At 39.3% G+C, this 23,247-nt stretch overlaps 2 protein-coding genes across 16 annotated transcripts in view; one reads left to right on the top strand and one right to left on the bottom strand.

Annotated features, from left to right (window-relative positions):
- The window catches only part of ARHGAP24 (Rho GTPase activating protein 24), a 432,308-nt gene extending 427,651 nt beyond the window's left edge, over positions 1-4,657 (top strand). For all 7 annotated transcript variants that reach the window (XM_032862347.1, XM_032862355.1, XM_032862374.1 and 4 more), the window contains one exon: positions 2,955-4,657. In XM_032862347.1, the coding sequence (XP_032718238.1) occupies positions 2,955-3,198 (244 nt within the window). In that variant the 3' untranslated portion in view covers positions 3,199-4,657. The remainder of the gene's footprint in view (positions 1-2,954) is intronic.
- Positions 4,658-18,895: 14,238 nt separating this feature from the next.
- MAPK10 (mitogen-activated protein kinase 10) overlaps positions 18,896-23,247 on the bottom strand; it is a 323,875-nt gene continuing 319,523 nt past the window's right edge. For 8 of the 9 annotated variants that reach the window (XM_032862324.1, XM_032862259.1, XM_032862248.1 and 5 more), the window contains one exon: positions 18,896-19,113. In XM_032862324.1, the coding sequence (XP_032718215.1) occupies positions 18,971-19,113 (143 nt within the window). In that variant the 3' untranslated portion in view covers positions 18,896-18,970. Of the gene's footprint in view, positions 19,119-23,247 lie in introns of all 9 variants that reach the window. The other variant, XM_032862314.1, reaches the window with a different exon arrangement.

The following is a 23,247-nucleotide window of genomic DNA, read 5'->3' as shown; positions in this document are numbered from 1 at the left end:
TGCGGATCCCTGAGAGAAGAGCAAGTGGAAATGCCACATTCTACTGGGAAGTTCCATTATTTTCTCAAAGTCTCTGAAGTGCACCATAGATCACAGAACACAAACAGGCCATCAGTGTTCTCACAAATGAATGTGTACATCAGCATCCATTCAGAATAGCTTTTTTTCTCTATTAATACAAGTTTAAAGTGCTGTCTCTTGCTTCCCAGTGCTAAGTGCTAAGTTATCATCACATACTGGCAGAAATTCAGAGTTCTGGTAGCCAGTGATTCCAAAAACGACACTCAGAAATGAGAGTCACCTTATTAGCTGACAGCATTTTTCTTCTTCGGTAAACCTCCTGTCACTTGGCATTATATAGAAAAATTCAAACCAAGTTTCTGTTCAGCAAGGTTTATAAAAACTACTTTCTTTTTTTTTAAACTTTTTTTTTTTTTAAGATTTTATTTATTTATTTGACAGACAGAGATCACAAGTAGGCAGAGAGGCAAGCAGAGAGAGAGAGAAGAGGAAGCAGGCTCCCCGCTAAGCAGAGAGCCTGACGTGGGGCTCGATCCCAGGCCCCTGGGATCACGACCTGAGCCGAAGGCAGAGGCTTTAACCCACTGAGCCACCCAGGCGCCCCCAAAAACTACTTTCTAAGAAAGTCATTTTTCAACTTAATGTGTAAGTGGTACTTCAGTTTATATTTACTTTACCAAAGTTCTTGAAAATCTGTAACTTTTGGCCTGATAACTGACTAATGGATGGGAGACATATTAAAATGCACGGAAGCCAACTTTATGTATAAAGCAGCAGTGTGTGGCATCTGGCGACATGGAGCTTCTGAAGCAGGACACAGACTGAGGCCCACTCCTAGGAGGACCCCGGAACACCCACGAAGGAGGAAGGCCACCAAGTCGCATAGCCTGAAACAGGGGTGGAGACCACAGAGGGGTGGAGACCACAGAGGGGTGGCTTCATGCTGAACTAAGCCTTGAGCCTTCAGGTTGAGTGAAATGCCCTCTTCACCTACACTAATCTGAGGGAAGAACATGAAGACCATCGGTTTTAGAATATCCACAACCGTGGTGAAAATGTCGGGGAGGACATTCTGGTTTCCGGCCCAAGGTGCCGTTTGTGAGCCCTGGGCTCCATTCTCCATTCCCACCTCTCAAGTCCACAGAACACGTGACAGTCAGGGGCGCTGTGAACAAAGGACGCTCGGCAAACACCCCTTATCCTGCTGCGGCTGCTTTCCTGGAAATTTGCTAGGCATACTCCTACCTTGGTCATCTTGTGAGAAGATGCAAACTGATATAAATTAGGAGTTAGCATAATCGCTTCATTAGAAATCATAGCTTTTGTTCCTCATTTAGCCTAGAATTTCCCTTGTGCATATGAACACACTTTACGTCAATGCTCTTCTCAAAAACATCCAATGGATCCTAATCTCAGAACAAAAACCAGACTGAAAATGATCCCCAAGGTCCTACGCCACTGGGCCCTGTTCCCCCTCTGAGCCCCCCAGGGGGCTTAAACTTGTATTAATAGAGAAAAAAAGCTATTCTGAATGGATGCTGATGTACACATTCATTTGTGAGAACACTGATGGCCTGTTTGTGTTCTGTGATCTATGGTGCACTTCAGAGACTTTGAGAAAATAATGGAACTTCCCAGTAGAATGTCATCTCAGTGAGCCCTCTTCCTGTAGCATTCTAACCCTCCTGACAGCCGGAGGGTGAGGCCCATATCAGAGTGGGGCAGACGAGCTGCCATGGGCCCAAGGCACAGGAATGGAAGAGTTAACCGTTCTAGTTAATTTGTGATCGTTTCTATTTGCAGTCATACATTTCTCTTTCAATTTCTTTTAAACTCCACCCCATAAATACTGAAGTTAGAGAAATTCATAGATATATGATATAGATGATAATAGATAGATAGATAGATAATACTTTACTTTGTTTAGTTATCACTGATATGTGTTGTTTAGCTTTTAAACGTATGAGTTCGATGTTCTTTTACCCCCAAAATTAGTTCCTAACCTTACTGTATTGTGGTAGGAGAAATTTGTTTATATTATCAATTATTTGGCCTGGTAAAAACTATTCTGTTTTTACTGGTTTGGGATTCCATGACTAATAGATCAAGTCTGTTGGTCAAGTTGTTCCAACCTTTTACATTTCTTCTAATTTCTATCAGATCTATAATTTCCAAGAAAGGAAAAATCTCATATTACTATAGATTTATCAATTTCTCCTTATAATTTTATTATATTTTATATTGAATAATGTGAGGCTAGACTACTTGGTAAATAAAAGTTCAGTATTGTTCATTCTCCCTGATGAATTGGTCCTTTTATCATTAAGTCATGGTCATCTTTAATAATGCTTTTTGCTGAAAATCTATTTCTTCTGATACTAATATTGCTATGCCACTTTTATTTTGATTAGTAACTTCCTGGCAGAAAAGAGCTATCCAGCCATGACATTCTCACTACCGTTATTTTTCCTTTGCCCAAAAGCAAATATGATGTCCTCTTTTCTCTTCCAACCTTATCAGATTTTCTCTTTTCTTTTAGTAAAGCCAGCTTCACCTGAAATGACTGCAGGAAGCCCTGTGGTTTGGGTTTCCTCCTGCATCTGCCATTCTGTGCTCCCTCATAATCAGTCTCCGGCTTCTCTGTGCTCACGTTCATTTATTCACAATCAAAGGACAGCTAAGAGCTTCCAAGCGAGGTCTTGGGGTCTTCTTGTTAAATGATAGTAAGTCATCCAAGCAGGTAGAATCAACGAATGAACGAATAAATAAAAATACATCTTTTAAATCATTAGACCTTACTTTACTGATTTGAAAGGGTCCATTACAATATCCTAAGCCTTGTAGAGATAGAGTTCAGAAAATATTTGCATCCCCATCCCATTTCAAGTGAATGACATCACTTTATCCTTTGTTCCTTCCCTCACCTTCTCTAGCTTAGAGCAGCGAAACTTGACTTTGGAAACAGAGATGATGAGCCTCCACGATGAACTGGATCAAGAAAGGAAAAAGTTCACAATGATAGAAATCAAAATGCGAAACGCCGAGCGAGCAAAAGAAGATGCTGAGAAAAGAAATGACATGCTTCAGAAAGAAATGGAGCAGTTTTTCTCCACGTTTGGGGAGCTGACAGTGGAACCCAGGAGAACCGAGAGAGGAAACACAATATGGATCCAGTGAGCCTGCTTCCTCCTGCTGTCTCCGATGGACGTGGCGGGGGCTCCGGGGTGCTGTTGGGAACATTCTGTGGGATCGGGTGGCCGGTCCCCTGCTGTACAGTGCTCTAACTGGTGAAGGAATATCATGTACAGACATTACCCATCCATATCTGCAATGTGTACCAAAGTTATATCATGCCCCATAATGCTACTGTCAAGTGTTACAACTGGATATGTGTATAGAGAGTAGTTTTTAAAAAGTAAACTAAAAATGGGAAGCATATCTCAAGAATTATTTTATTGCAAGTCTTGTATTTAAAATGTTAAATCAATATGTTGTTGCAATTTAGCTTGCTTTCAAGCTTCACCCCTTGCACTTAACATAAGCTATTTTTGGCATTGTGTTATCATCAGCTTATTTTATAGATCAATATTTTTATTTCCCCTTTTGCTGAGGAAATGAAGATGAGCAGATATATAAATATATATAAATATATATCAGATGAGTTATTAAAGTCAAAAGAATATTTCGTGGCTGTGCTGTTTGTGCCAGTAGACCCCACCATGACCAAAAGAGAAATGTAAATAGTTTTATAAAATACAGTAGACCCACCAGGAACCTTTGATTTGCTCTTTAAATTCCTCCCCCGACACTGCTCAGTTTTCTTAGGGAGGTGTCTTGACACAGAGAATTTTGGATTTTGTGGGAAAAATATAAAAGGCCCCATCTCAAGGCTTATTGTCTGCCTGGTCAGTCCCACAGATGAATGTCTCCTGTGCGGAATGCACTTTAGAGGGAGCAGATGGTAAAAGCATTTAATGAGTCATGCCACGAACTACTCTGACCTTCAGGACTGAGTCTCGGTAACTGCTACATGGTTTCGAGAATAGTTCTTCCCACCATTTGAAGGTTGGGAAACAATGCTCGCAATTCTATGCCACAGGAACCCCTCCTATCTGCTCAGACCTTGCCTCCAACCCCCAGCAAACACACTGCAGTGCAGGCAGTGAGATGGTGTGACCGTGACCCTCTCAGTTGAACGGCTAGCATGCGAGCCGTACGGTGACATGTTTCTGTCACTCAGGCCTACTGTCCTGTTGTCACCCGGGATTCTGTCTGCAGGACTGCTGGGAAAGGCAGGGGATGGAGTGGATAGCCCAGGAGGAGGAGACAAGTTAGGAAGAAGCCAACCATTTTGCTTCTAATTTTTACAATATTGTTCTTCCCAGTTGAAAACATACTTGTTCACAACAATTTTAAGATGTGAACGTTTTGAGGTCCAATTTTGACAAGTTTATGCACATGAGTAATGGTGACTTCCTGTAGGAGCCCAAGGCTCTCTGGAGGTAGAGTTTGGAAAGAACAACTCTTCACGCTCCAGTAAGGCAATGACTTTGAGAAGCCAGGCAAGGAACTATTTCTCACCCTAGAACGAAAAGTCACAAAAGGCATAACTGGAAATAAAGACTGTTTGAGTTTATAGGACTGTGTTGTTAGAAGGTTCTATGTCTGTGTGTGCTTATTTATTTTCAAATGGAACATAGTCTTTAGAGCATCCAGCCTTGTCACCATTCACTTTCGTGTATATCCTTCCACCAAGCAAACTTCTGTGGTCCCTGGGTTTTAACCACTTTCTATAATACTGCTGCCTCTTCACCTTTAGTTTCCTGTTCTCCCACTTTTGGATTCTTTAACTAGATACTTCCACTTGGATATCACATAGAAAAGTTAAACTCAAAATGTACCCTGTTGATCTCAATGGGGCTCTCTTATATACATTTCCATCTCTTCCCAGGCCCTGTCCTAGCGAATGAAAACCCTGGACTCCTCCAAGGAGCTGAAGGATGCAATAGGAAAAATCAGAGGGCATGCAGTTACCCAGCCCACCTTCAGATTTTCCACAAATTGCTCTGACTGAGACTTCTAAGCCTCACTTTTTTGCACTGTAGACTGGGAATAACAACAATACTCCTCTCATGGACTTGTTACGTGGTTTCAGTGAGGGAGATGGTGTGCAAGCTGAGCACAGCACCTGCTGGACAGAGAGGATGCCCTAAGCGTTCTTCCTCATTTTTCTCTCCACTCTTCTCCACTCTTAAATTCACTCACCAAGTACCATCCAGTCCACTCAGCCTTGCCTAATGAGTCTACTCTCTTTGGTCAGTTCCTCCTCGTCTTTGATGAAAGCCTCTCTCCTTTTGCAGGATGCCACTTCTAGGCTGCCCGTCCTACCATACATGGCCTTGCTACCTACTATCATGTAGACTCTCACTTACCCACAGGATGTTCCCCTCCCATGGTGTAGAAGGCTGTGACCTGCATTTTTTTTTTTTTTTTTTTTTTGTAGCTCTTACCACTCCCTCCACCCCCACCATGCCCCTTCGTGCCTCTGGAACTTTCCACCTTCTATTGTCATGTCCATCTTCACTACCTTCCTTCTATCTGGCACAGCCCACCATTTTTTTTTTTTTTTTAAAGAACTAGATCAAATGTTAGTTCCCCTATAAAGCTTCTAGGATCTCAACTCAGAATTAATTACCTTGTGCTCCTAATTTGCGTATATCTCTTTTAGTCTTTTCCATACCTGATTATTTTCTTCACCAATAAGAGACATTTTAGGAAACACCATGGTAGAATGGAAATAGCAGGAAACAGAGAGCCAAGAAGACCTACATATGCATCTCATCAACATGCCTTAGGCAAGATGCACAGCAATGAATTACAAGTCACTTAACCTTTCTGAGCCTCAGTTTTTTCATCAGTAAAGTGGAGGTAATAACCCCTACCAAATAGTGACATTGTGATACTTAAAAGTGGTATGTAATGTGACTATCCCAGTGACTGCCAGTTAGCCCTGTTGATAGCTCTATTAATAAAGGAGCTTCCTTACCTAAGAGAGTAGAATTGTATCTGACTGATCTTAAATTCTTCCATCTCCACCCTTTATTCCATAGAGTGCCAACATGGAGAGTTAGCTGCAAATCCGGTCTTTGATTTATGAGGGATGCTGCTAATTTTAATTATCAATCTCAGCGGTGATGACCTTCAATCGCTGTGTACCATGAGTAGCTTGTCCGCCTGAGTTTCTATTAGTTCTTCCATTAATTCGGCTAAATACCCAGAAAATATCAACTATAAATTGACAGAAAAATAAAATGGAAATAAGTAGGTAGTATCAAGAGTTCATTTGCTACATCCTGTATAAACCTCTTTAAAACTAATAAGCGACTAGAATGATTCTTAAATTATGAGCTCAGGAGAAAGGATTGGCTTCTAAGTGTTGAGTCTATAATGTTGGTTTCACTAGCTGAACCATATAGCTGGGTATCCTTCAGAGAACACTTAAAACAGAATTGTGCATGACAGTAGGCCCACTGACATCTATACTTTTTAAATATTGTTTCTATATGTCATTTTATTATGAAATGACTAAAAATTTGAAGAGAAACTTCAATAATCTCATTCCTATTTATTCACAAGCTAAGCCCTAAATTGAAAAAAAACAAACAAAAATAGGTCATTTCCAGGTAGGATCGTTGAAATCATTGATATAATTGATAATTGATATAATTATCTCTCCTTGGAAATCCAGGAGAATTTAAAGACTGTGACCTTGGCCATAAACCTCAGTATTCCTCTCATTGCAGAATGATTTCTTGCTTAGAGTAACATCACAGAAAATGATAGGCATAAAGCTTTTGAAATCAGAGACCTGCCTGGATTTCAAATCTTAGTTCTATGACTTTGTAGCTATAAGAATTTAAGAAAAGTTACATGATGTTGGTAAACTTCAATTTGTTTTTCTGAAAAGTAGGATTTTTTTTTTTTTTGAGAAATGACTAAGTAAATTGACTCACACAGTATATATTGGTATATTGTAAGTGTTCAATAAATGGTAGCTGTTATCCCTCAAATTCTTTCTACTGAAAGAGTGTTCCAGCTTCTAGAAAATAGAGTCTGGCCTCAAGAATTTGGCTCACCAGCAGAGGATATAATTTTGTCCCAGGGAGACTAAATTTACCTTTGCTTGGATAATCTGCCAGAGATTTGATGGCAAGGAAGAGGTAACCCAAGGCATACTTTCTACCAGAGATCATACAGTTGCCTCCACAATCTGAGAATAATGTCCCAAGGACCACCCGTAACTGTCCTGCATCAACTCTGTGTGGACACTGAAGAATATGTTTGGTTTTAAAGGTGTCAGGTAAGAAACAATGAAAGTCTAAGAATATGACGAATGAATGTGCCTAGACTCACATCTGCATCACCATTAGTGAATATTGCTTGAAGACCGCCACACCAGCCCTAGGTTTGCTGTCTGGGATACCTCATTTCTAAATACCCCATAAGGTAGTGTTCTGTGAAAGGAGTTTGAGATAACAAAAATGAGGCTGGGAAAAGCAATGCAGAGCCATGACCATGATGTGAGTCCTAAAGAATAAGTAGGAAGTTTTCAGAGAGCTTAGCAGTTTGGGGCAGGGGCTTCCCTAGTCCATGGAAAAGCATGTGCCTAAGCACTTTCAGGGCTTAGGGTGATCTTTGGGGTGGTCTGGGGTGATCTTTTAAGACCTGGGGTGGTCTTGGCCATAAAGACTCACTCACACACCACCAGGAGATCTGAAAACACTTAACACCCAGGCGGCTTCCATTCTTTTATTCAAATAAAGCATCCAGAGCCAGACACCTTTCTGCCTTGTTGGAACTCACAAACCACAGAAAAAGAGTGTGGCCTTGTGGCTCCCAAAGGCCTTTTTGTTATTCTCTTTACAGTCTTTTTAATTGCACAGGTGGAGAATGAGTTGACGCCCCGCTTTAAGGGCTCCTTGCTGCAAAGCAATGTGGAAAATGAACAGCTCCCCAAGCAGTGGAAACCTACCAAACCTACTGTAGACCTTTGAGTAGAAAGTCTAGCAGATGTAAACTGTGTTTTTTAATGCACCATTTGGGTCTTGGGGCCAGGACTGAGTATACTTATTTATGGACCACGTGTAGTTGCCACATTTCTGGTCCTGGAGGGCTAAGCCCAGGTGAGACCAGCCCATTTAGGGAAGGTTACCTTTCTCAAGTAGAAAGTACTGAATCATTTGAATAAGGAGTTAAATTGGCCCTCAGCCAATGACCTTCTTAGGTCATTCCCTTACCACCATCACTCCAACAATTTTTAGAAACCCCCTAAGAGTTGACAATTTAACTCCTTATTCAAATGAGCCCCAAATGTTGCATTAAAAAACACATTTGACACCTGACTTTGATAATGGCTATCATCCCCTCATGTCATTGCTTCCCTCCTTGACCAGCTCAGCTTCTATGGTTCCTCATTATAATTATTCTTTTCCTTGTTCTCCAATCCCTTCATATTTTCTTCCACCACCGTACTCATATGGTAAGGAAAAACACCCAGCCCAACTCTGGCTAAATCCAATTCCTTCTTATTCCTAACCTGAACCTGAGAAACTAAATATGGATGGATAGCAAAAGAGCACCATGTTGCGTTGTTCCATCTTCTATCTATATAAATATAGTTCACATGGTTCTCATCATTGTCTAGTATCTTAACTTCTTACTTTTTAAGGTCAGTGTCACACTTCTCAAGCCTCCGTAAGCTCTTCCCCTTCCCATTCTCAGGTAGTAACATCACTTATATAACCCAACTTACTGATAACTAAGAAAACAATACCAAAAGAGTATGTCTTTGTGTTCCATCATCATATCTACCCAACTGTCTACATGCAACCTGTACACACCATCCTACCTCCTGCTACAATGACTGTGTCACCTGCTCCAACCAAGCCAAGTGCTCCTCCCATACACATCCCTCTGGCCTTTTCAAGCACATTACTCCTTCAAATAAATATTCTTTCTCTCTTACATTGTGAATTTTGCTCTTTATATAATAGTCCTATCAACATATACCCATGCTATAATAGCTTTCTTAAAATTCTCTCATGTCATATTCATGTCTTATTTCCACATAATTCTTCTGCTTCACTTTCTAGAATTTTCACTTTCTTGAATTTTCCTTACCTATGTCTAATTCCTCACATGCCATATTCTCCTGAACTCACTAAGTCATGCTTTCTTGCTCAATACTGCAAAGAACATGCTCTAATATGTCAGCAATGACCTTCATAAAAATCAAGTCCAGGGGCGCCTGGGTGGCTCAGTGGGTTAAAGCCTCTGCCTTCAGCTCAGGTCATGATCCCAGGGTCCTGGGATCGAGCCCCACATCGGCCTCTTTGCTTGGCAGGGAGCTTGCTTCCCCTTCTCTCTCTCTGCCTGCCTCTCTACTCTACTTGTGATTTCTGTCTGTCAAATAAACAAATAAAATCTTAAAAAAAAAAATTTAAAAAAAATCAAGTCCAAATGTGAATCTTTAGCCCCATCTTCTTCAGCCACTCAGTAGTATTGTCCTAGGTGCCCAGTCCCTCATTTCTTAAACATCTTTACTTGGCTTCCGGGATAGCACACTTTCCTGATTTTTGCCTCACTGGACATTCCTCAGAATACTCAACTATTTATTAATTTCTGTATGTTGGAGCAAGAGGTATCTCCATCTTCTTATCTTTATCTACCCCTAGTCTCTTGGTGATCCATACAGTCTCATGGTTATAAATAACACTTACAAGCTGGTTATGTTCAGATTTATGTTTCAGCTCAACTTCTTCCCTTACTCCAGCCCTGTAGACATCTCTGCTACTTCACTAGGCTATCTAATATCTCCAACTAACATTTCGCAAAAAAGTATGATTTTCTTCCCAAATATGCTTCTAACCTGTTGTTTACCACTTCAGTCAACCACACCATTACTTACTTGATGGTTTAGATTCTTAAAAATTCTGGAGTCATCCTGATTCTTTCATATCACATATTAATTTATCAGCAAATAAATTAATAAAATTAATAAAATTGTGAACTGCTTTCACAACATATCCTTAGTTATGTACTGAAACCACCCCCATCTCAGCTCCTCCACTTTCCAGTCCAAGCCCCATCGTATCTTCCTGTGCTACTGTTATATCTTATAAGAGCCTCTGGGGCCCCATTCTTATATTTCTTCTCAACCTCCTCTCCCTATTCAGCAGCCACAGAGATCCTTTTAAAAGGAAAATTTAGATTATATCATTTCCCTGCTCAAATCTATCCATTTTCCTATATTTAGAATAAAATCCCAAGATGTTGCCATGCTCTGACCCCTGCCTAGCTCTTCAATTTCACTTACTGTCATACTTTCTCTTGTCCATTTTGTTTCACCCACAAGACTTTTGGTCATGCCATATCCATACACACAGATACACACACATACACACAGGCTCTCTCACTCTCTTTCTCTCTCTAGGCTCTTACCTGAGGGCACTTGCACTTGCTTTTGCCTCAGATATGAATATGGCTCACTCTCTCACTTTATTTGGGTTTATGCTCAAATACCATCTTTTTTGAGAGGCCCTCCCTGACCACCTCATCTAAATAACATCCCTTATCATGCCTTTTCCTCTTTAACCTGCTTTGTTTTCTTAACGCTTTCCACTACCTTATTCCCCCATTAGAATATAGACTACATGAAGGCAGAAAGATTTGTCTGAATTCATCACAACCATGTGTGCCAAGAACAGTCTTTAGGAGATTGTAAGTGCTCAGTCCATATTTGTGATGTGCATCAACGAGTGAATGTTCAGAGCTCAATGTCCAATTTCTGGTTCAGATATTCAGGGATATTCTGAGTTGGAACTTTTAATAAAAAATAACTAAATTCTGTGTTAAATCATTGTAGGCTCCAGTCATTACCCACAGACTGCACCAATTTCAGAGATTTGGCTTCCTATGAGAGTATCACCACAGATAGACTCCAGCATCCAAGGTGATGGTATTTGCTGATTTAGAGGTTTTGGTGCCAGAAATACAAGCCTCGAGCCCAGCCTCTGGACATACTTGCTCCAGAGGAAACTGTATCAAAATAAACCTCATATAATGCAGAAAAGAAACATCCTGGTTTGATTGTTTTTGTTTTTGTTTTGTTTTGTTTGGCTTTTAGTCTCAAAAAATTTTATCTATTCTTTTCAGGACACCGATACTGTAAGTCATTGATAAGGTCTCAGGATGTCATCACATTTCTCCCTGTATTTGGAGACTGACATTTGTTTAAAACATACCGAAAATATCAGTCTACCTCTTAATTAAAGGAAAAAGAGTGCAGATACACATATTTCCCACTGACTTAATGCAGATCTACTGTTGTTTTTTTATCTCCATGCTACTTTTTTAAATAAATGTAAAAATGGTTTGGTCTCCTATAATGTCATGGAAAATACCCAAAATTCTCTCATGCTAATTCATTTCAACAAAATGATAATACTGAAAGAAGCAGATTTCTTGTTTCATTGCTTTAAGGGAGTAATAAAAATGGGCTCATTTGGGTCACACCACTAATGAACACATCGTTATTTTAAAAGAAAGAAAACAAATGAGATAGAAATATTTTGCTTTAGCCACTGATTTTGACACTGAAAGATATATTTACTCTGAGGTCTTGAGGATAAGGACTATCCCATATTTGTCTCCTACCTAGGACACATAGACAGATGTTCCATAAATATTTTTGGAGTGAATGAAGGTACTACTTAAAAATGTAGCTCAGAAATTAAAATGGAAATTCAGAGCTGTTTTCTTAGAGCTTAATTTGCATCAAATTTTGAAAATTTGCACCAAATCCAAGTCTGTAATGTATTAACACTAAAGAATTGCTTTTCAAAGTCTTCCTTTTAAACTTTTATAAGAAATAGTTTAATATTACTAGTTTCCCTAGCCTACATGAAATATTATTTGGGTCCTAAAAATTGATATTGTATAAATATTTTCACCAACGTGAATGGGAAAGCATTGATAACAGGCAAACTATTAGTGAGACACTTTCCTAGTCAGAGTGTGGAATGTTTTAAGATGTATCACATTCTGCACCTGCTTTTGAGTTCCAAACAATCTAGACTGTTGGGTAAACAGAGATTCCAGATCCAGGGAAGCACAGGACCAGAAGTTCAGTGACAAGGGAGTGAAATCACCCACTCCATGCAGTGAAACTTGATCCTCTGAAACTGCATTTCAGACTTATTTCATGTTGGCTTTTATAACAGGAGAAGCATGTCTTTAAAGCAAGATATATGTGGCCTAGAAAGGGTGGGAGATTCCAAACGAGCATTTGACTCTTGTTTGTGTATCGGTCATCACATTTCAATTGTTTGAGAAATGCCCATTCCCACAGCTTGTTTTCAGTAACTAAAACAGAACACACTTCTGTAAAAGGTTGAGCAGATGGAATTCAGTCTGGAGCTGAGAGAGAGAACGTGCCCCATGCAGTGGTGCCTGACAGGAAGTGATCTGAGACAGTGGGATTTTCAGCGTACTTCACTGCTTGAAAATGTGTTACAAGTGTGCCTTTCTTTCTTCCTTCCTTCTCCCCTTCCTTCCTTCCTTTCTTTTTTTTATTAGAATTTTTTATCACGTTATGTTGACATCATACAGTACGTCATTAGTTTCTGATGTAGTGTTCCAAGATTCATTGTTTACATATAACACCGTGGCTGCATGCAATACATGCCCACCTTAATACCTTTCAAAACCCTTGGGGGAAAGGCACGGTGCAAGTATGAATTGCATTGTGATAAATTGATGATATCGAAAACCTCTACGTTGGGTAAAACCCAGTGCAGTTATTGAGCAAACAGAACCATCCTTCTAGATTGGTCCTTAAATAAGTAGCCGCAAGAAAGGTTATCTCAAGATGGCTTTTTTCTCCTCAGTCCAAAGTTAGTCAAATTACCCAAATATTTGGTAAAGTTTTACGATACTTAGAATGCACCAATATCTCCTTCTGACCCTTTCTCTCTAAGAGCAATCCAGTGGAATGCAATTTCCCTTCTTAAGATTGGAGGTATTTTCAGGTACCTATATGTGGCCATTTTAAAACTTACTTTACTAAAAGAGTAAAGAGTTGGGTGTCTGGGTGGCTCAGTGGGTTAAGGCATCTGCCTTCGGCTCAGGTCATGATCCCAGGGTCCTGGGATCGAGCCCCACATTAGGCTCTCTGCTCGGCGGGGAGCCTGCTTCCTCCTCTCTCTCTCTGCCTGCCTCTCTGCCTACTTGTGATCTCTGTCTGTCAAATAAATAAATAAAATCTTTAAAAAAAAAAAAAAAGAGTTAAGAGTTGTGGTTTAAAAATGGAACAGAAACTATGCCATAGATGCAAAAGGCATTTGGCTTCTATTTTTCTTATAAGTAAAAGGATAAATTGTGTTAACTCAAAAGAATATATATAAGTTTATCTTCTAATAGTGATTTTCTAATAGTGAGCCAGTTAAATAAAATGTTTTATTTACAGAAACAGAAAGGCCATTCCTTGACATTTTCAGATACTTCCAGCTAAATTAACACAGGTTCAGTGACTTCCTTATCAAGCCACAAAATCTAATTGTTTTTTAATTCACCAGGGAGCTTAAGATATTAAGATTGCCTGCCATATGGACAAAAAACCTGCTTACCTTCTCTCTTGGGTAATAATTAAACTGATTAGGAATTCTGATATTAAGGAGGGGACAGGTGGTGATGAGCACTGGATGTTATAAGCAACTAATGAATCGTTGAACACTACATCAAAAACTAATGATGTACTATATGGTGGCTAACTGAACATAATAATTTAAAAAATGTAATATAAAAAAAAGAATTCTGATAAATTAACCTAAGGATATTTAGTCCTGTTCTACTGATCTAATCCTTACAGAAAATGATTTCCCCCTTCATTGGTTTTATACATACCTTAAAAGAAACTTACCAAATTGCATATATACAACTACTCTCTGCAGACAGAAATGGAGGTCATTTTTAGGAGAAACGGGTCTCAAATGACAACACAGGCTTCTGGTCACATGCATATTACACACTCTTTACCCATAGTGAGAAGGTAGGTCATTCCTTGTTTCTTATTTATTCCCTGGTATAATCAAACCATACTATGAAATCATGTGATATGCTTCAGAGTTCCTGTCAGGACATGAAACCCGAGACAACGAGCAGCACAATAACCATTGTCAACAGGCAAACTCCAACAAAGTCTGGCTTTGCATTTGGTTTTATGTTGAGGGAAGCAGATTCGCTCTGGTTTTTAATAATTCATAAGAAAGAGAAATCACAATGTATTGAGTCAGCATCCACCTACAAAGAGTCCAAAAAATCCAAAGGTCTCCCCCACTCACCCTCTTGTTCCACCGACATTTTGAAAATAAAGGGAAAAAACAGAAAGAAAAAAGAGAATGCAAAGGAACACAGATATGATTTAAATAATTTCAAAGCCTTATTAAACATTACTGAGATTGCATTTGATCCATCAGGCTGACTTTCACTTCTCACCACTAAGACCTTGCAAGGAAACTGGACATGCATGGTTTTGCCTTCCAGGGTTGACTTAGAACTATAAGGGTGAGGTGTATATGAACATGGGTGTGCTTTAAGTCCATTTTATAAACACTGACACAGGACAATTTTTATCATTGGTAATAATCTTTGAGTCCAATCATGCAGAATAACAGGCATGTGCAAGTTAGGTCTTGTTGCAAGATAAACATGGCAAGGTGAACAGTTTAATGCTAGACAAGGGTTGGGAGATTTGTGTTCATTAGAATATACTGGCCATTGGTCCCACATAATCATAAGTTAGATACACAGGAGTCCACATACAAACAGAGGCCTTCCATTTCAACTTGACTGACCAAGGAAATGGGTCAGAGTGAACCATTTCAGACAAAGAACTCTCTAAGTGCCAAAACAAGTAACAAAATCTTATATTTTAGTCACATGGAAAATGACTAATATAATTATTTACATTGCAACTTGTTTGTTTGTTTTTACAGAAAGGAGTATCCCTGCTTGGTTTAATTTCATCTGTAGAAAATGTAGGACTCACAATTAAAATGTTGGGGGGAGCTTGTGGGTAGGGAGTGGGGTCCCTCTTCAGACCCAAAGTGATTGGGATCAAAGATTGCTGGGACAATATCATTCCTTTCTCTGAGCTGTAGAAGATAAATTCTTCAGCAAAGCAGGCTGACAACATTCTTTATGGAGCATAATGTTTTTAAGATTTCGATTGTCATATGTTAAGAGAATTAAAAGAAGTAGATTTTGTAGAATTTAGATTTTGTGATGACTATTTAAAATTTAAAAGTCAGTTTTGCTCATTTTTCCGCTGGCAGGTCATAAAAAGATTGATGGAGTCTCATCTCATCTATTCCACTTATTCCCTTTGTCAAGACCTATTTCTTGATCTACCAGTCAGCTACTATCAGTATCCTTAAGTAATATTTTCTTATCATGGTAGAAGATTGAACAAAAACTGTTGCCTTGGCTTTCAATTAAATAGCTTACTCCCATTGGAGGGAATCAGCCAGGACTGGGTCCACCTCAAGTATACATTCCTACAAAGCTCAGTCATCAGATTCTTGAAGATGCAAGATTATTAGCGGTTCTTATTCCACAAGAAGAAATTTGGTTGTAAGGCCAATGCATCTCTTTTTAAAAATGAACACACTGGCCAAAAAACAAATCGACACTTCAAAGTGGTGGTGGTTTTGCCAAGCTCTCCCAACAATTTAATTCCTGCATGCATATGGGCACACAGCTATCTCTCCTACAAAATACTACAGAACATATCATTAAGGATCACTGAGAAACCATCAGTCCTATAGAAATGAGCCAAGGTTAGGCCTCTCAGACTATCAACCTCACATTCCCAAATGAACCCCAACCACAGGCAGGAACTTCCTTCTCCCAGGAATATAGTTCCAGGTGACTTGACACTTTCAAGTCTGAAAAGCAAGAAAGTCCTTTGGAATTAACAGGTGACTCTATAGGAAATACTTATTTTTTAAAGAAAAGGCTCACCGTAGAACCTAATACATTCTGAGAATTTGATAATAACAGAATCACCTCCTGAAAATCTATATTATAATAAAGTGGACCCAAGATGGTGAAGGGCTGGTGAGCTTTTGAAATGATGATCCTCTGTGTTGTCTAATTACCTATTTGCTTTGATAACCTAGTACCATTAATCCTATAAGTAGGCAAGAAGCCAAAGTCTTCATTTGTACATGAGATTTCAATCTGAAGGATTTATTCCATTTTTTCTTGGCCGTAAGGGTGATGTGGCTAAAGGTGACTGGCACCCAAGGGCCATACAGCAGGAGAGATCAATCAGACTAGCAGAGTTTAGAGAAGGTGGGCATAGCAGGGGAGCATTGCCTTGTTCTTGTTTGGCTTAATCTGAGTAAAAAGAAATCACCACTTCTGCACCCATGAAAGATAGTCTGTCAAGCACTTCTAAGATGCTGGCTGGAGGGTTCCTTCTGGCTTTTAATATCATTTTGTGGCTGATGAAATTACCTTTGCGACTTACTTTCTTTCAAACAGTTGCCTGTTCCCTGCACTTAATCTCATGTGCTAGAAAGTCAGGCATAGAGAGGACACAGTCATAGCAAGAGAAAAATACAGAGAAAGGAGGTAAAGGATGAGGGAATCAGAGAACTTTTAAAAAGTGGAGGACGGGAAGTGTGACAGAGGAGAGAGAGAGAGAGAGCCCATGCGAATGCGGAGATACTTTAAAAATCAGGTCATCTGCAATATTAACCAAAAAGATTGGCAGCAAGAGAAAGAAGCTGGGCCACTTTCATTCCAGGGGACAAGCTGCACAAGCTAAATGTGTTTTTTTTCTCCCCATTTTAAACAAATGACCTCTTGTCACGCATCCTACTGTGAAGCAATCTCATAAACAGCAGCATTGCTCACATGGTGATGGTGGGGGTTGGCTCTATTGCTTGAAAGAGACAAAGCTTCCCTATTGTATTTAAGGCAGTTTTCAGAGCACAGCATTCTTGTTTGCCCTATTTTTGAAGGGATTCCATTCGCCAGTCACAGCCCACTCATCAACCTTCCGTCTCATGTGTTTCACTTCTTCAGGTGAAGTACCACCACCACGTCGGCGAGCACCAAAATGGTCAGAGTGCAAAGAGCTGTGACGGGCACTTCACCGAAGTGAATAAGAAGGGAAGCCTCCCCCCGGCTCCTGTTATTGCTGAGAAGTCTCCCTGGGATTGCCTTGTATATAACCAAGATGTTTCACAGTGCCTTCTCAAGTGCCCGGGAGAGCACTTTCATTTGATTTGAACTAAATTCAGGTGATTTTGCTAAACATTGACACAAATGCTTCATGGCTTTTGAGACAGACTCATATTGCTAAAGCTATTTAGCAGCAGTAACTTATGGGGAGAGTTATTGCTGTCACATCAACTGCAGTACAAAACTCAGATGATCAGCCCTTCTTGAATTGTCTGAATTTATGAAAATAAAAACATGAAACATCAGCCATAGTAAAGAGTCAGGGAAACCCCTGAGGAATAGTAATGTCTGTGGAAATCTTTTCCAATGCTGACCTGAGGATCACCCCTTTGTTTTGGGTTTGTTTGTTTTTAAGAAATTAATATATATATTAATTTATTCCAGAAGAGGAAACTAACATTTCTTAAAACCGTGCAGGGTATAAACCTGGGAAGTAGCACACTTATAGAAAACACAACCCACAGTCAGAAAATAGTCTATGTAGGTTCATTTCCTGTTAAGGACATCATCCAGAGGCAACTCCACTCTGCTCCAGGGAGGGATTTTTTTTACCATGGACTCTGTAACCCTGCCTCTCCACCTGCCATGCCCTTTCCAGTTGTGACACATAATTTATAAGTGACAAATGGGGTCTACTGTCTAAAACATGGATGTCGGTGTCTCCTAGTGTCTGGGTAATAATCTCCTCGAGGTCTTCCTCACCGCAATGCTATCCTCGAGTCTCTCCTACCTGCTTGCTGTCAGAGAAAAGACTGTCAGCTTTTCTTCCCACCTTCCTTCTAAAGGCCAAACCGTTTAGTACCTGGAAACTGTCACTCCCTCCCGCCCCCACACTGTACATAAGCATCACATATGTTCTTTCTACAAATTGGTATACAGGTGCCATTTAATCAGTTCAATTTTGGAAGCTACATCTTCAAGGGTCCAAGAGAGCTCACTCCCCCCGTATTTTCCCCCTTTACATTTTTCTTATAAGACATACAGCTTAATCAATTAACAAACTAAATAGCTTATATACTGGCAATATATTACAGATGGGTTTATGGCAGAGTAATAGATCACATGAAATGGACCATGTGGTACCCCAGTGCATGACATCTTGGTAGAGCCCTGAGGACACTGACAGTAGCGTCTCTAAGTAAGTAGTGCTGTATGAATACAGACACATGCGGATCTGTATCTACATCCATCTGTCTAGGCCAAAAGGAGCAGGTAGATGCAAGATAGAGACACACACATGCTGGATGGGGCCACTGCACACCTTGTCATGCCATTTGAAAGGGCAGTTACAGGTTGCTGGTTTTGCAGCCATTAAAATTACACTTTATGGAAAACGCTTTTCTAGTTGTGTTTGAGTTGATTTCTGTAGTAAGCATCATTGGAGGAAGACCAAAGCAAGAGCAACTAGAAGTTAAATATACATTTAGCTTAGCTGCAATACAGAACTCCGGAGAAGAAGCAGGCTGAAAGATTGGTTTCAATTTTAGGCTCGGATTCTCTCCCTTGCCATTTTCTTAGAGCTGTGTGTCTGCGTTTGTGTGTGTGCATGCGTGTCTGCGTGTGCGTGTGCATGTGTGTGTGTGTGTGTTCCATCGCATCATCTCCTGAAGAACGCTGGGTTTCGCAGGCAGGCGGCTAGTCACCTGCAACAACCCAGGGGTCCTGCTGAAGCTTCCAGGCTGCTGTCAGTGTCAGATGCCAGGGTCTGGTCGGTGGACATGGAGGAGATGTCATTGACGGACGAAGATGGAGGGAGACTCTCACTGCTGTTCACTGCTGCACCTGTGCTAAGAAAATGAAGACCAACATGACTAAATCTGGAACTCAACCCAACTTCATGTGACTCAAGATGCAGGCCTGGGCAAATACAAGAGGTGATGTTTAGTCCATCATTCATTCAACAAGCCTTTTAAGAACAACTAATCCAGGGGCATCTGGGTGGCTCAGTGGGTTAAGCCTCTGCCTTTGGCTCAGGTCATGATCCCAGGGTCCTGGGATTGAGCCCCGTGTCAGGCTCTCTGCTCAGAGGGGAACTTGCTTCCTCCTCTCTCTCTCTCTCTGCCTGCTTCTCTACCTACTTGTGATTTCTGTCAAATAAATAAAAAAAAATCTTAAAAAAAAAAAAAAAAAACTAATCCAGGGCACTGTTAGATGGTGAAAATCGAGACATAACAAGGCAGAGTCCCTAGTCACAAGTTATTTTACCTTGTAAACCACCTGTAATGCTCTTAAAAGAAAACAAAGGCAGGCAAACAAAAATACCCTACTAAAAAACCCCAGTCACCCCTCCCACCTCCATATAATTAGCCTGGGTTAGGCCAAAGCATTTGCATTTTTTTAGAAGCGCCTAGACGCTGTCTAGTCAAAGGTTGGGAAGATCACTGCCCTATTGAGAAGGAAGATGAGCAAGACTTTTTTTTTTTTTAAGATTTCATTTATTTATTTGACAGAGAAAGATCACAAGTAGGCAGAGAGGCAGGCAGAGGGGAGGGCAGGAATCAGACTCCCTGCTGAGCAGAGAGCCAGATGTGGGGCTCAATCCCAGGACCCTGAGATCATTACCTGAGCTGAAGGCAAAGGCTTTAGCCCACCGAGCCACCCAGGTGCCCCAAGCAAGACCTTTTAATAAAATGATCTGAACCTGGATGTTTTTAATGCAGGGCTTTATAAAACAAACACATGTAAGGGTCCTATTCCAAAAATATGGGCTGAGCAGAAATCAGAATTACTTGGAGACTACAGCTCTTGAAAAATGATGGCATATTAAGTAAACATTATTATAGTCATTAATGTGATATCAAACTTAAAATCCATACAGAAAAGCTAAGTAGAACTTTCAGTGAAAGTTACTATAAACCAAATACCAAATAATAATAATAATAATAATAATAATAATAGCAATAATAATAGAAGAAGAAGCCAGAGCACTTTTTTTTTTTTTTAAGTAGCCTCCATGCTAGAGCACACTTTTTGATTGTGTGTTTACTTTCTAGCAGGTTTGCTTACCTGGTGATCTACAAACAAAAATTCTGAATTATCAAATTAATTTGAAAAAGTATTTTATTTATCTGCTCTGTGGGAATATAAAGATTTTGAAACTCTGAGAAGAAACTTGCTCAGGGTAATCACTAATACTTGCTGAGTTATGTCTTTGAGAACTACAAAGGACAGATAAGCCAGAGGCATTATAAAATATAATTAACCATAACACCCTGGAAACAGTTTATTCTTCTCTTTATATATTCTTCATATGTAAGCAATACAGGTGGTAAAAAGCATGCTTTGTGAAATAGCTTGCAATTAAAAATATCTGTAGTATAAGTCATCTAATAAAATCAGAGATGAAGAATTCCCACTAAAATGTTCTCTCTTTTGAGCAAATATAGTGTGCAAAATACATCTGGTGAAAAAATAACAAATTAAAAATAAGTTACAGTAGTGTTATCATAAAGATCTAATAAGTCAGAAAAAAATCTATAAACTTCTATGACTCAACACCAGAAAGCAATCCAATTAAAAATATGGGCAGAGGACCTGAATAGACATTTTTCCAAAGAAGACATACAGATGGCCAGCAGACCTATGAAAAGATGTCCCACCTCATCAGAGAAATGCAAATTAAAACCACAAAGACACATCACCTGACCTTTGTGAGATTGGCCAGCATTAAAAACAAAAGAAGAAGAAAAAGAAGAAATAACAAGTGTTGATGAGAATGTGGAGAAAAATGAACCCTTATGTACTGTTGATGGGAATATAAATTGGTACAGCCACTGTGTAAAAATGCTATGGAGTTTCCTCAAAAAATTTAAAAGATAGAAAGACTATATAATCCAATAATTTCATTACTGAGTATTTACCCAAAGGAAACAACACTAATTTGAGAAGATATATGCACCCCTATGTTTATTACAATATTATTTACCATAGCCAAGATATGAAAGCAACCTATGTGTCCATTGATAGACAAATGGATAAGGAAGATGTGGTATTTATGTATACATCAGTATGGTATGGTATGGAAGTATGTGGTATTTACATATACTATATATAGTAGGTATATGTATTATATATGTATATATATAAAATATGGTATGTGTGGAAGATATGGTATTTATATATACATATGAAATATATGTAATGGAATATTTTACAGCCATTAAAAAGGATGAGATCATGCCATTTGGAACAACATGGATGGATTTAGAGGTTATTATACAAAGTGAAATAAGGCAGACTGAGAAAGACATACCATATGATTTCACTCATATGTGGAATCTAAAAAACAAAACAAGTGCATAAACAAACAAACAAAAAGCAAAATCAGACCTATAAACAGAGAACAAACTGATGGTTGCCAGAGGGCAGAAGGGTGGGAGGATGGGCAACATGGGTAAAGAGCAGTAGGAAATACAGGCTTCTAGTTATGGATTGAGTAAGTCACAGGAAAAGAGGCACAAGATAGGGAATATACTAAATAATAACGTAAGGTGACACGCAACACTTGTGGTGAACACAGCATAAAGTATAGAGAAGCGGAATCACTATGCTGTAAACCTAAAACTAATGTAACATTGTGTGTCAACTATACTCAAATTTAAAAAAAAAAAAAGATCTATGAAGTGGAGAGGTTAAAATAATTTCTTTGCTCTTTGGGTAGACATCTCTTCTGTATAGAAAAAATGTGATGAAAATGTGACAAAATGTGGAGAGGACCCATACACATAAGCTAAGAAAGATCATATGTATTTCGTAAGTATTTTAAAATTTTGTTTGTTGATTATAAACATATTTATATAAATTATGGGGAATCTGAAAGAATAAAAAAGACAATAGGCACTGATCCTCAAATAATAATAACTGCTAAACTTTGGGTATATGTCTCTCTAGTGTTTTTGCTATGAAGTTTTTCTAATTGTGATCATTTAGTATATATTATTTTGTATCCTGTTATTTTATATACAAAAAAGTTTATGCATTTTTCATGTTCTTTAAACACTAAAAAGTATGAATATCTCCTGATCTTAAATGTCTCTAGACTATTAAAGTTCTTGTTATCATCTTCCTGTAATAGTCTTATTATCAGAACAATGTGTAATGTAAAGGTTCCCTGGCTTCAATTTATTCCAACTTTACTTAATTGTATCCTTTATAGATATGGTGCAGAGCTAATTCATTTCTTCTCCTGACATATACTAGTAAATTTCATATACTGGGAGATAACCTTTGACTTCCTTACATAGCCCAAGTGTCCAGGTCTGTCCTCCACTCCACAATTTGGATTAAATTATACTGATACCAAAATCCCATGTGTTTTCATAAATTTTGGTAATAATTTAGCATCACTATGATTGACTGCTCAGAATCTTCAATTTTCCACATCCTTATTAGAGGGTAGAGATTAAAACTAGACACAAGTCTCAAACAATTGTGGGCTGACAGAATATGATGGCTTTTCTCATACATTCATTCATCTCTTGGATGACATATCCCCATACTATGCATGACTTTAAAATTATGATACTGGAATAAAATCTTAAAAAAAAAAACAAAAGTGAGGGGCACCTGGGTGGCTCAGTGGGTTAAAGCCTCTGCCTTCGGCTCAGGTCATGATCTCAGGGTCCTGGGATCGAGCCCTGCATCGGGACTCTCTGCTCGGCAGGGAGCCTGCTTCACTCTCTCTCTCTGCCTGCCTCTCTGCCTACTTGTGATCTCTCTCTCTGTCAAATAAATAAATAAAATCTTTAAAATTATGATACTGGAATGCCTAGGTGGCTCAGTTGGTTAAGGAACTGCCTTCAGCTCAGGTCACGATCCTGGAGTCCCTGATCAAGTCCCACATCAGACTCTCTGCTCAGGGGGGCATCTGCTTCTCCCTCTGACCCTACCTACTCTTGTGCTCTCTCTCTCATCCTC

Source organism: Lontra canadensis, unplaced genomic scaffold (assembly GCF_010015895.1).
Source record: "Lontra canadensis isolate GAN:19392208 unplaced genomic scaffold, GSC_riverotter_1.0 scaffold1, whole genome shotgun sequence".
Lineage (NCBI taxonomy): Eukaryota > Metazoa > Chordata > Mammalia > Carnivora > Mustelidae > Lontra > Lontra canadensis.
This window is presented reverse-complemented; position numbering and strand designations above follow the sequence as displayed.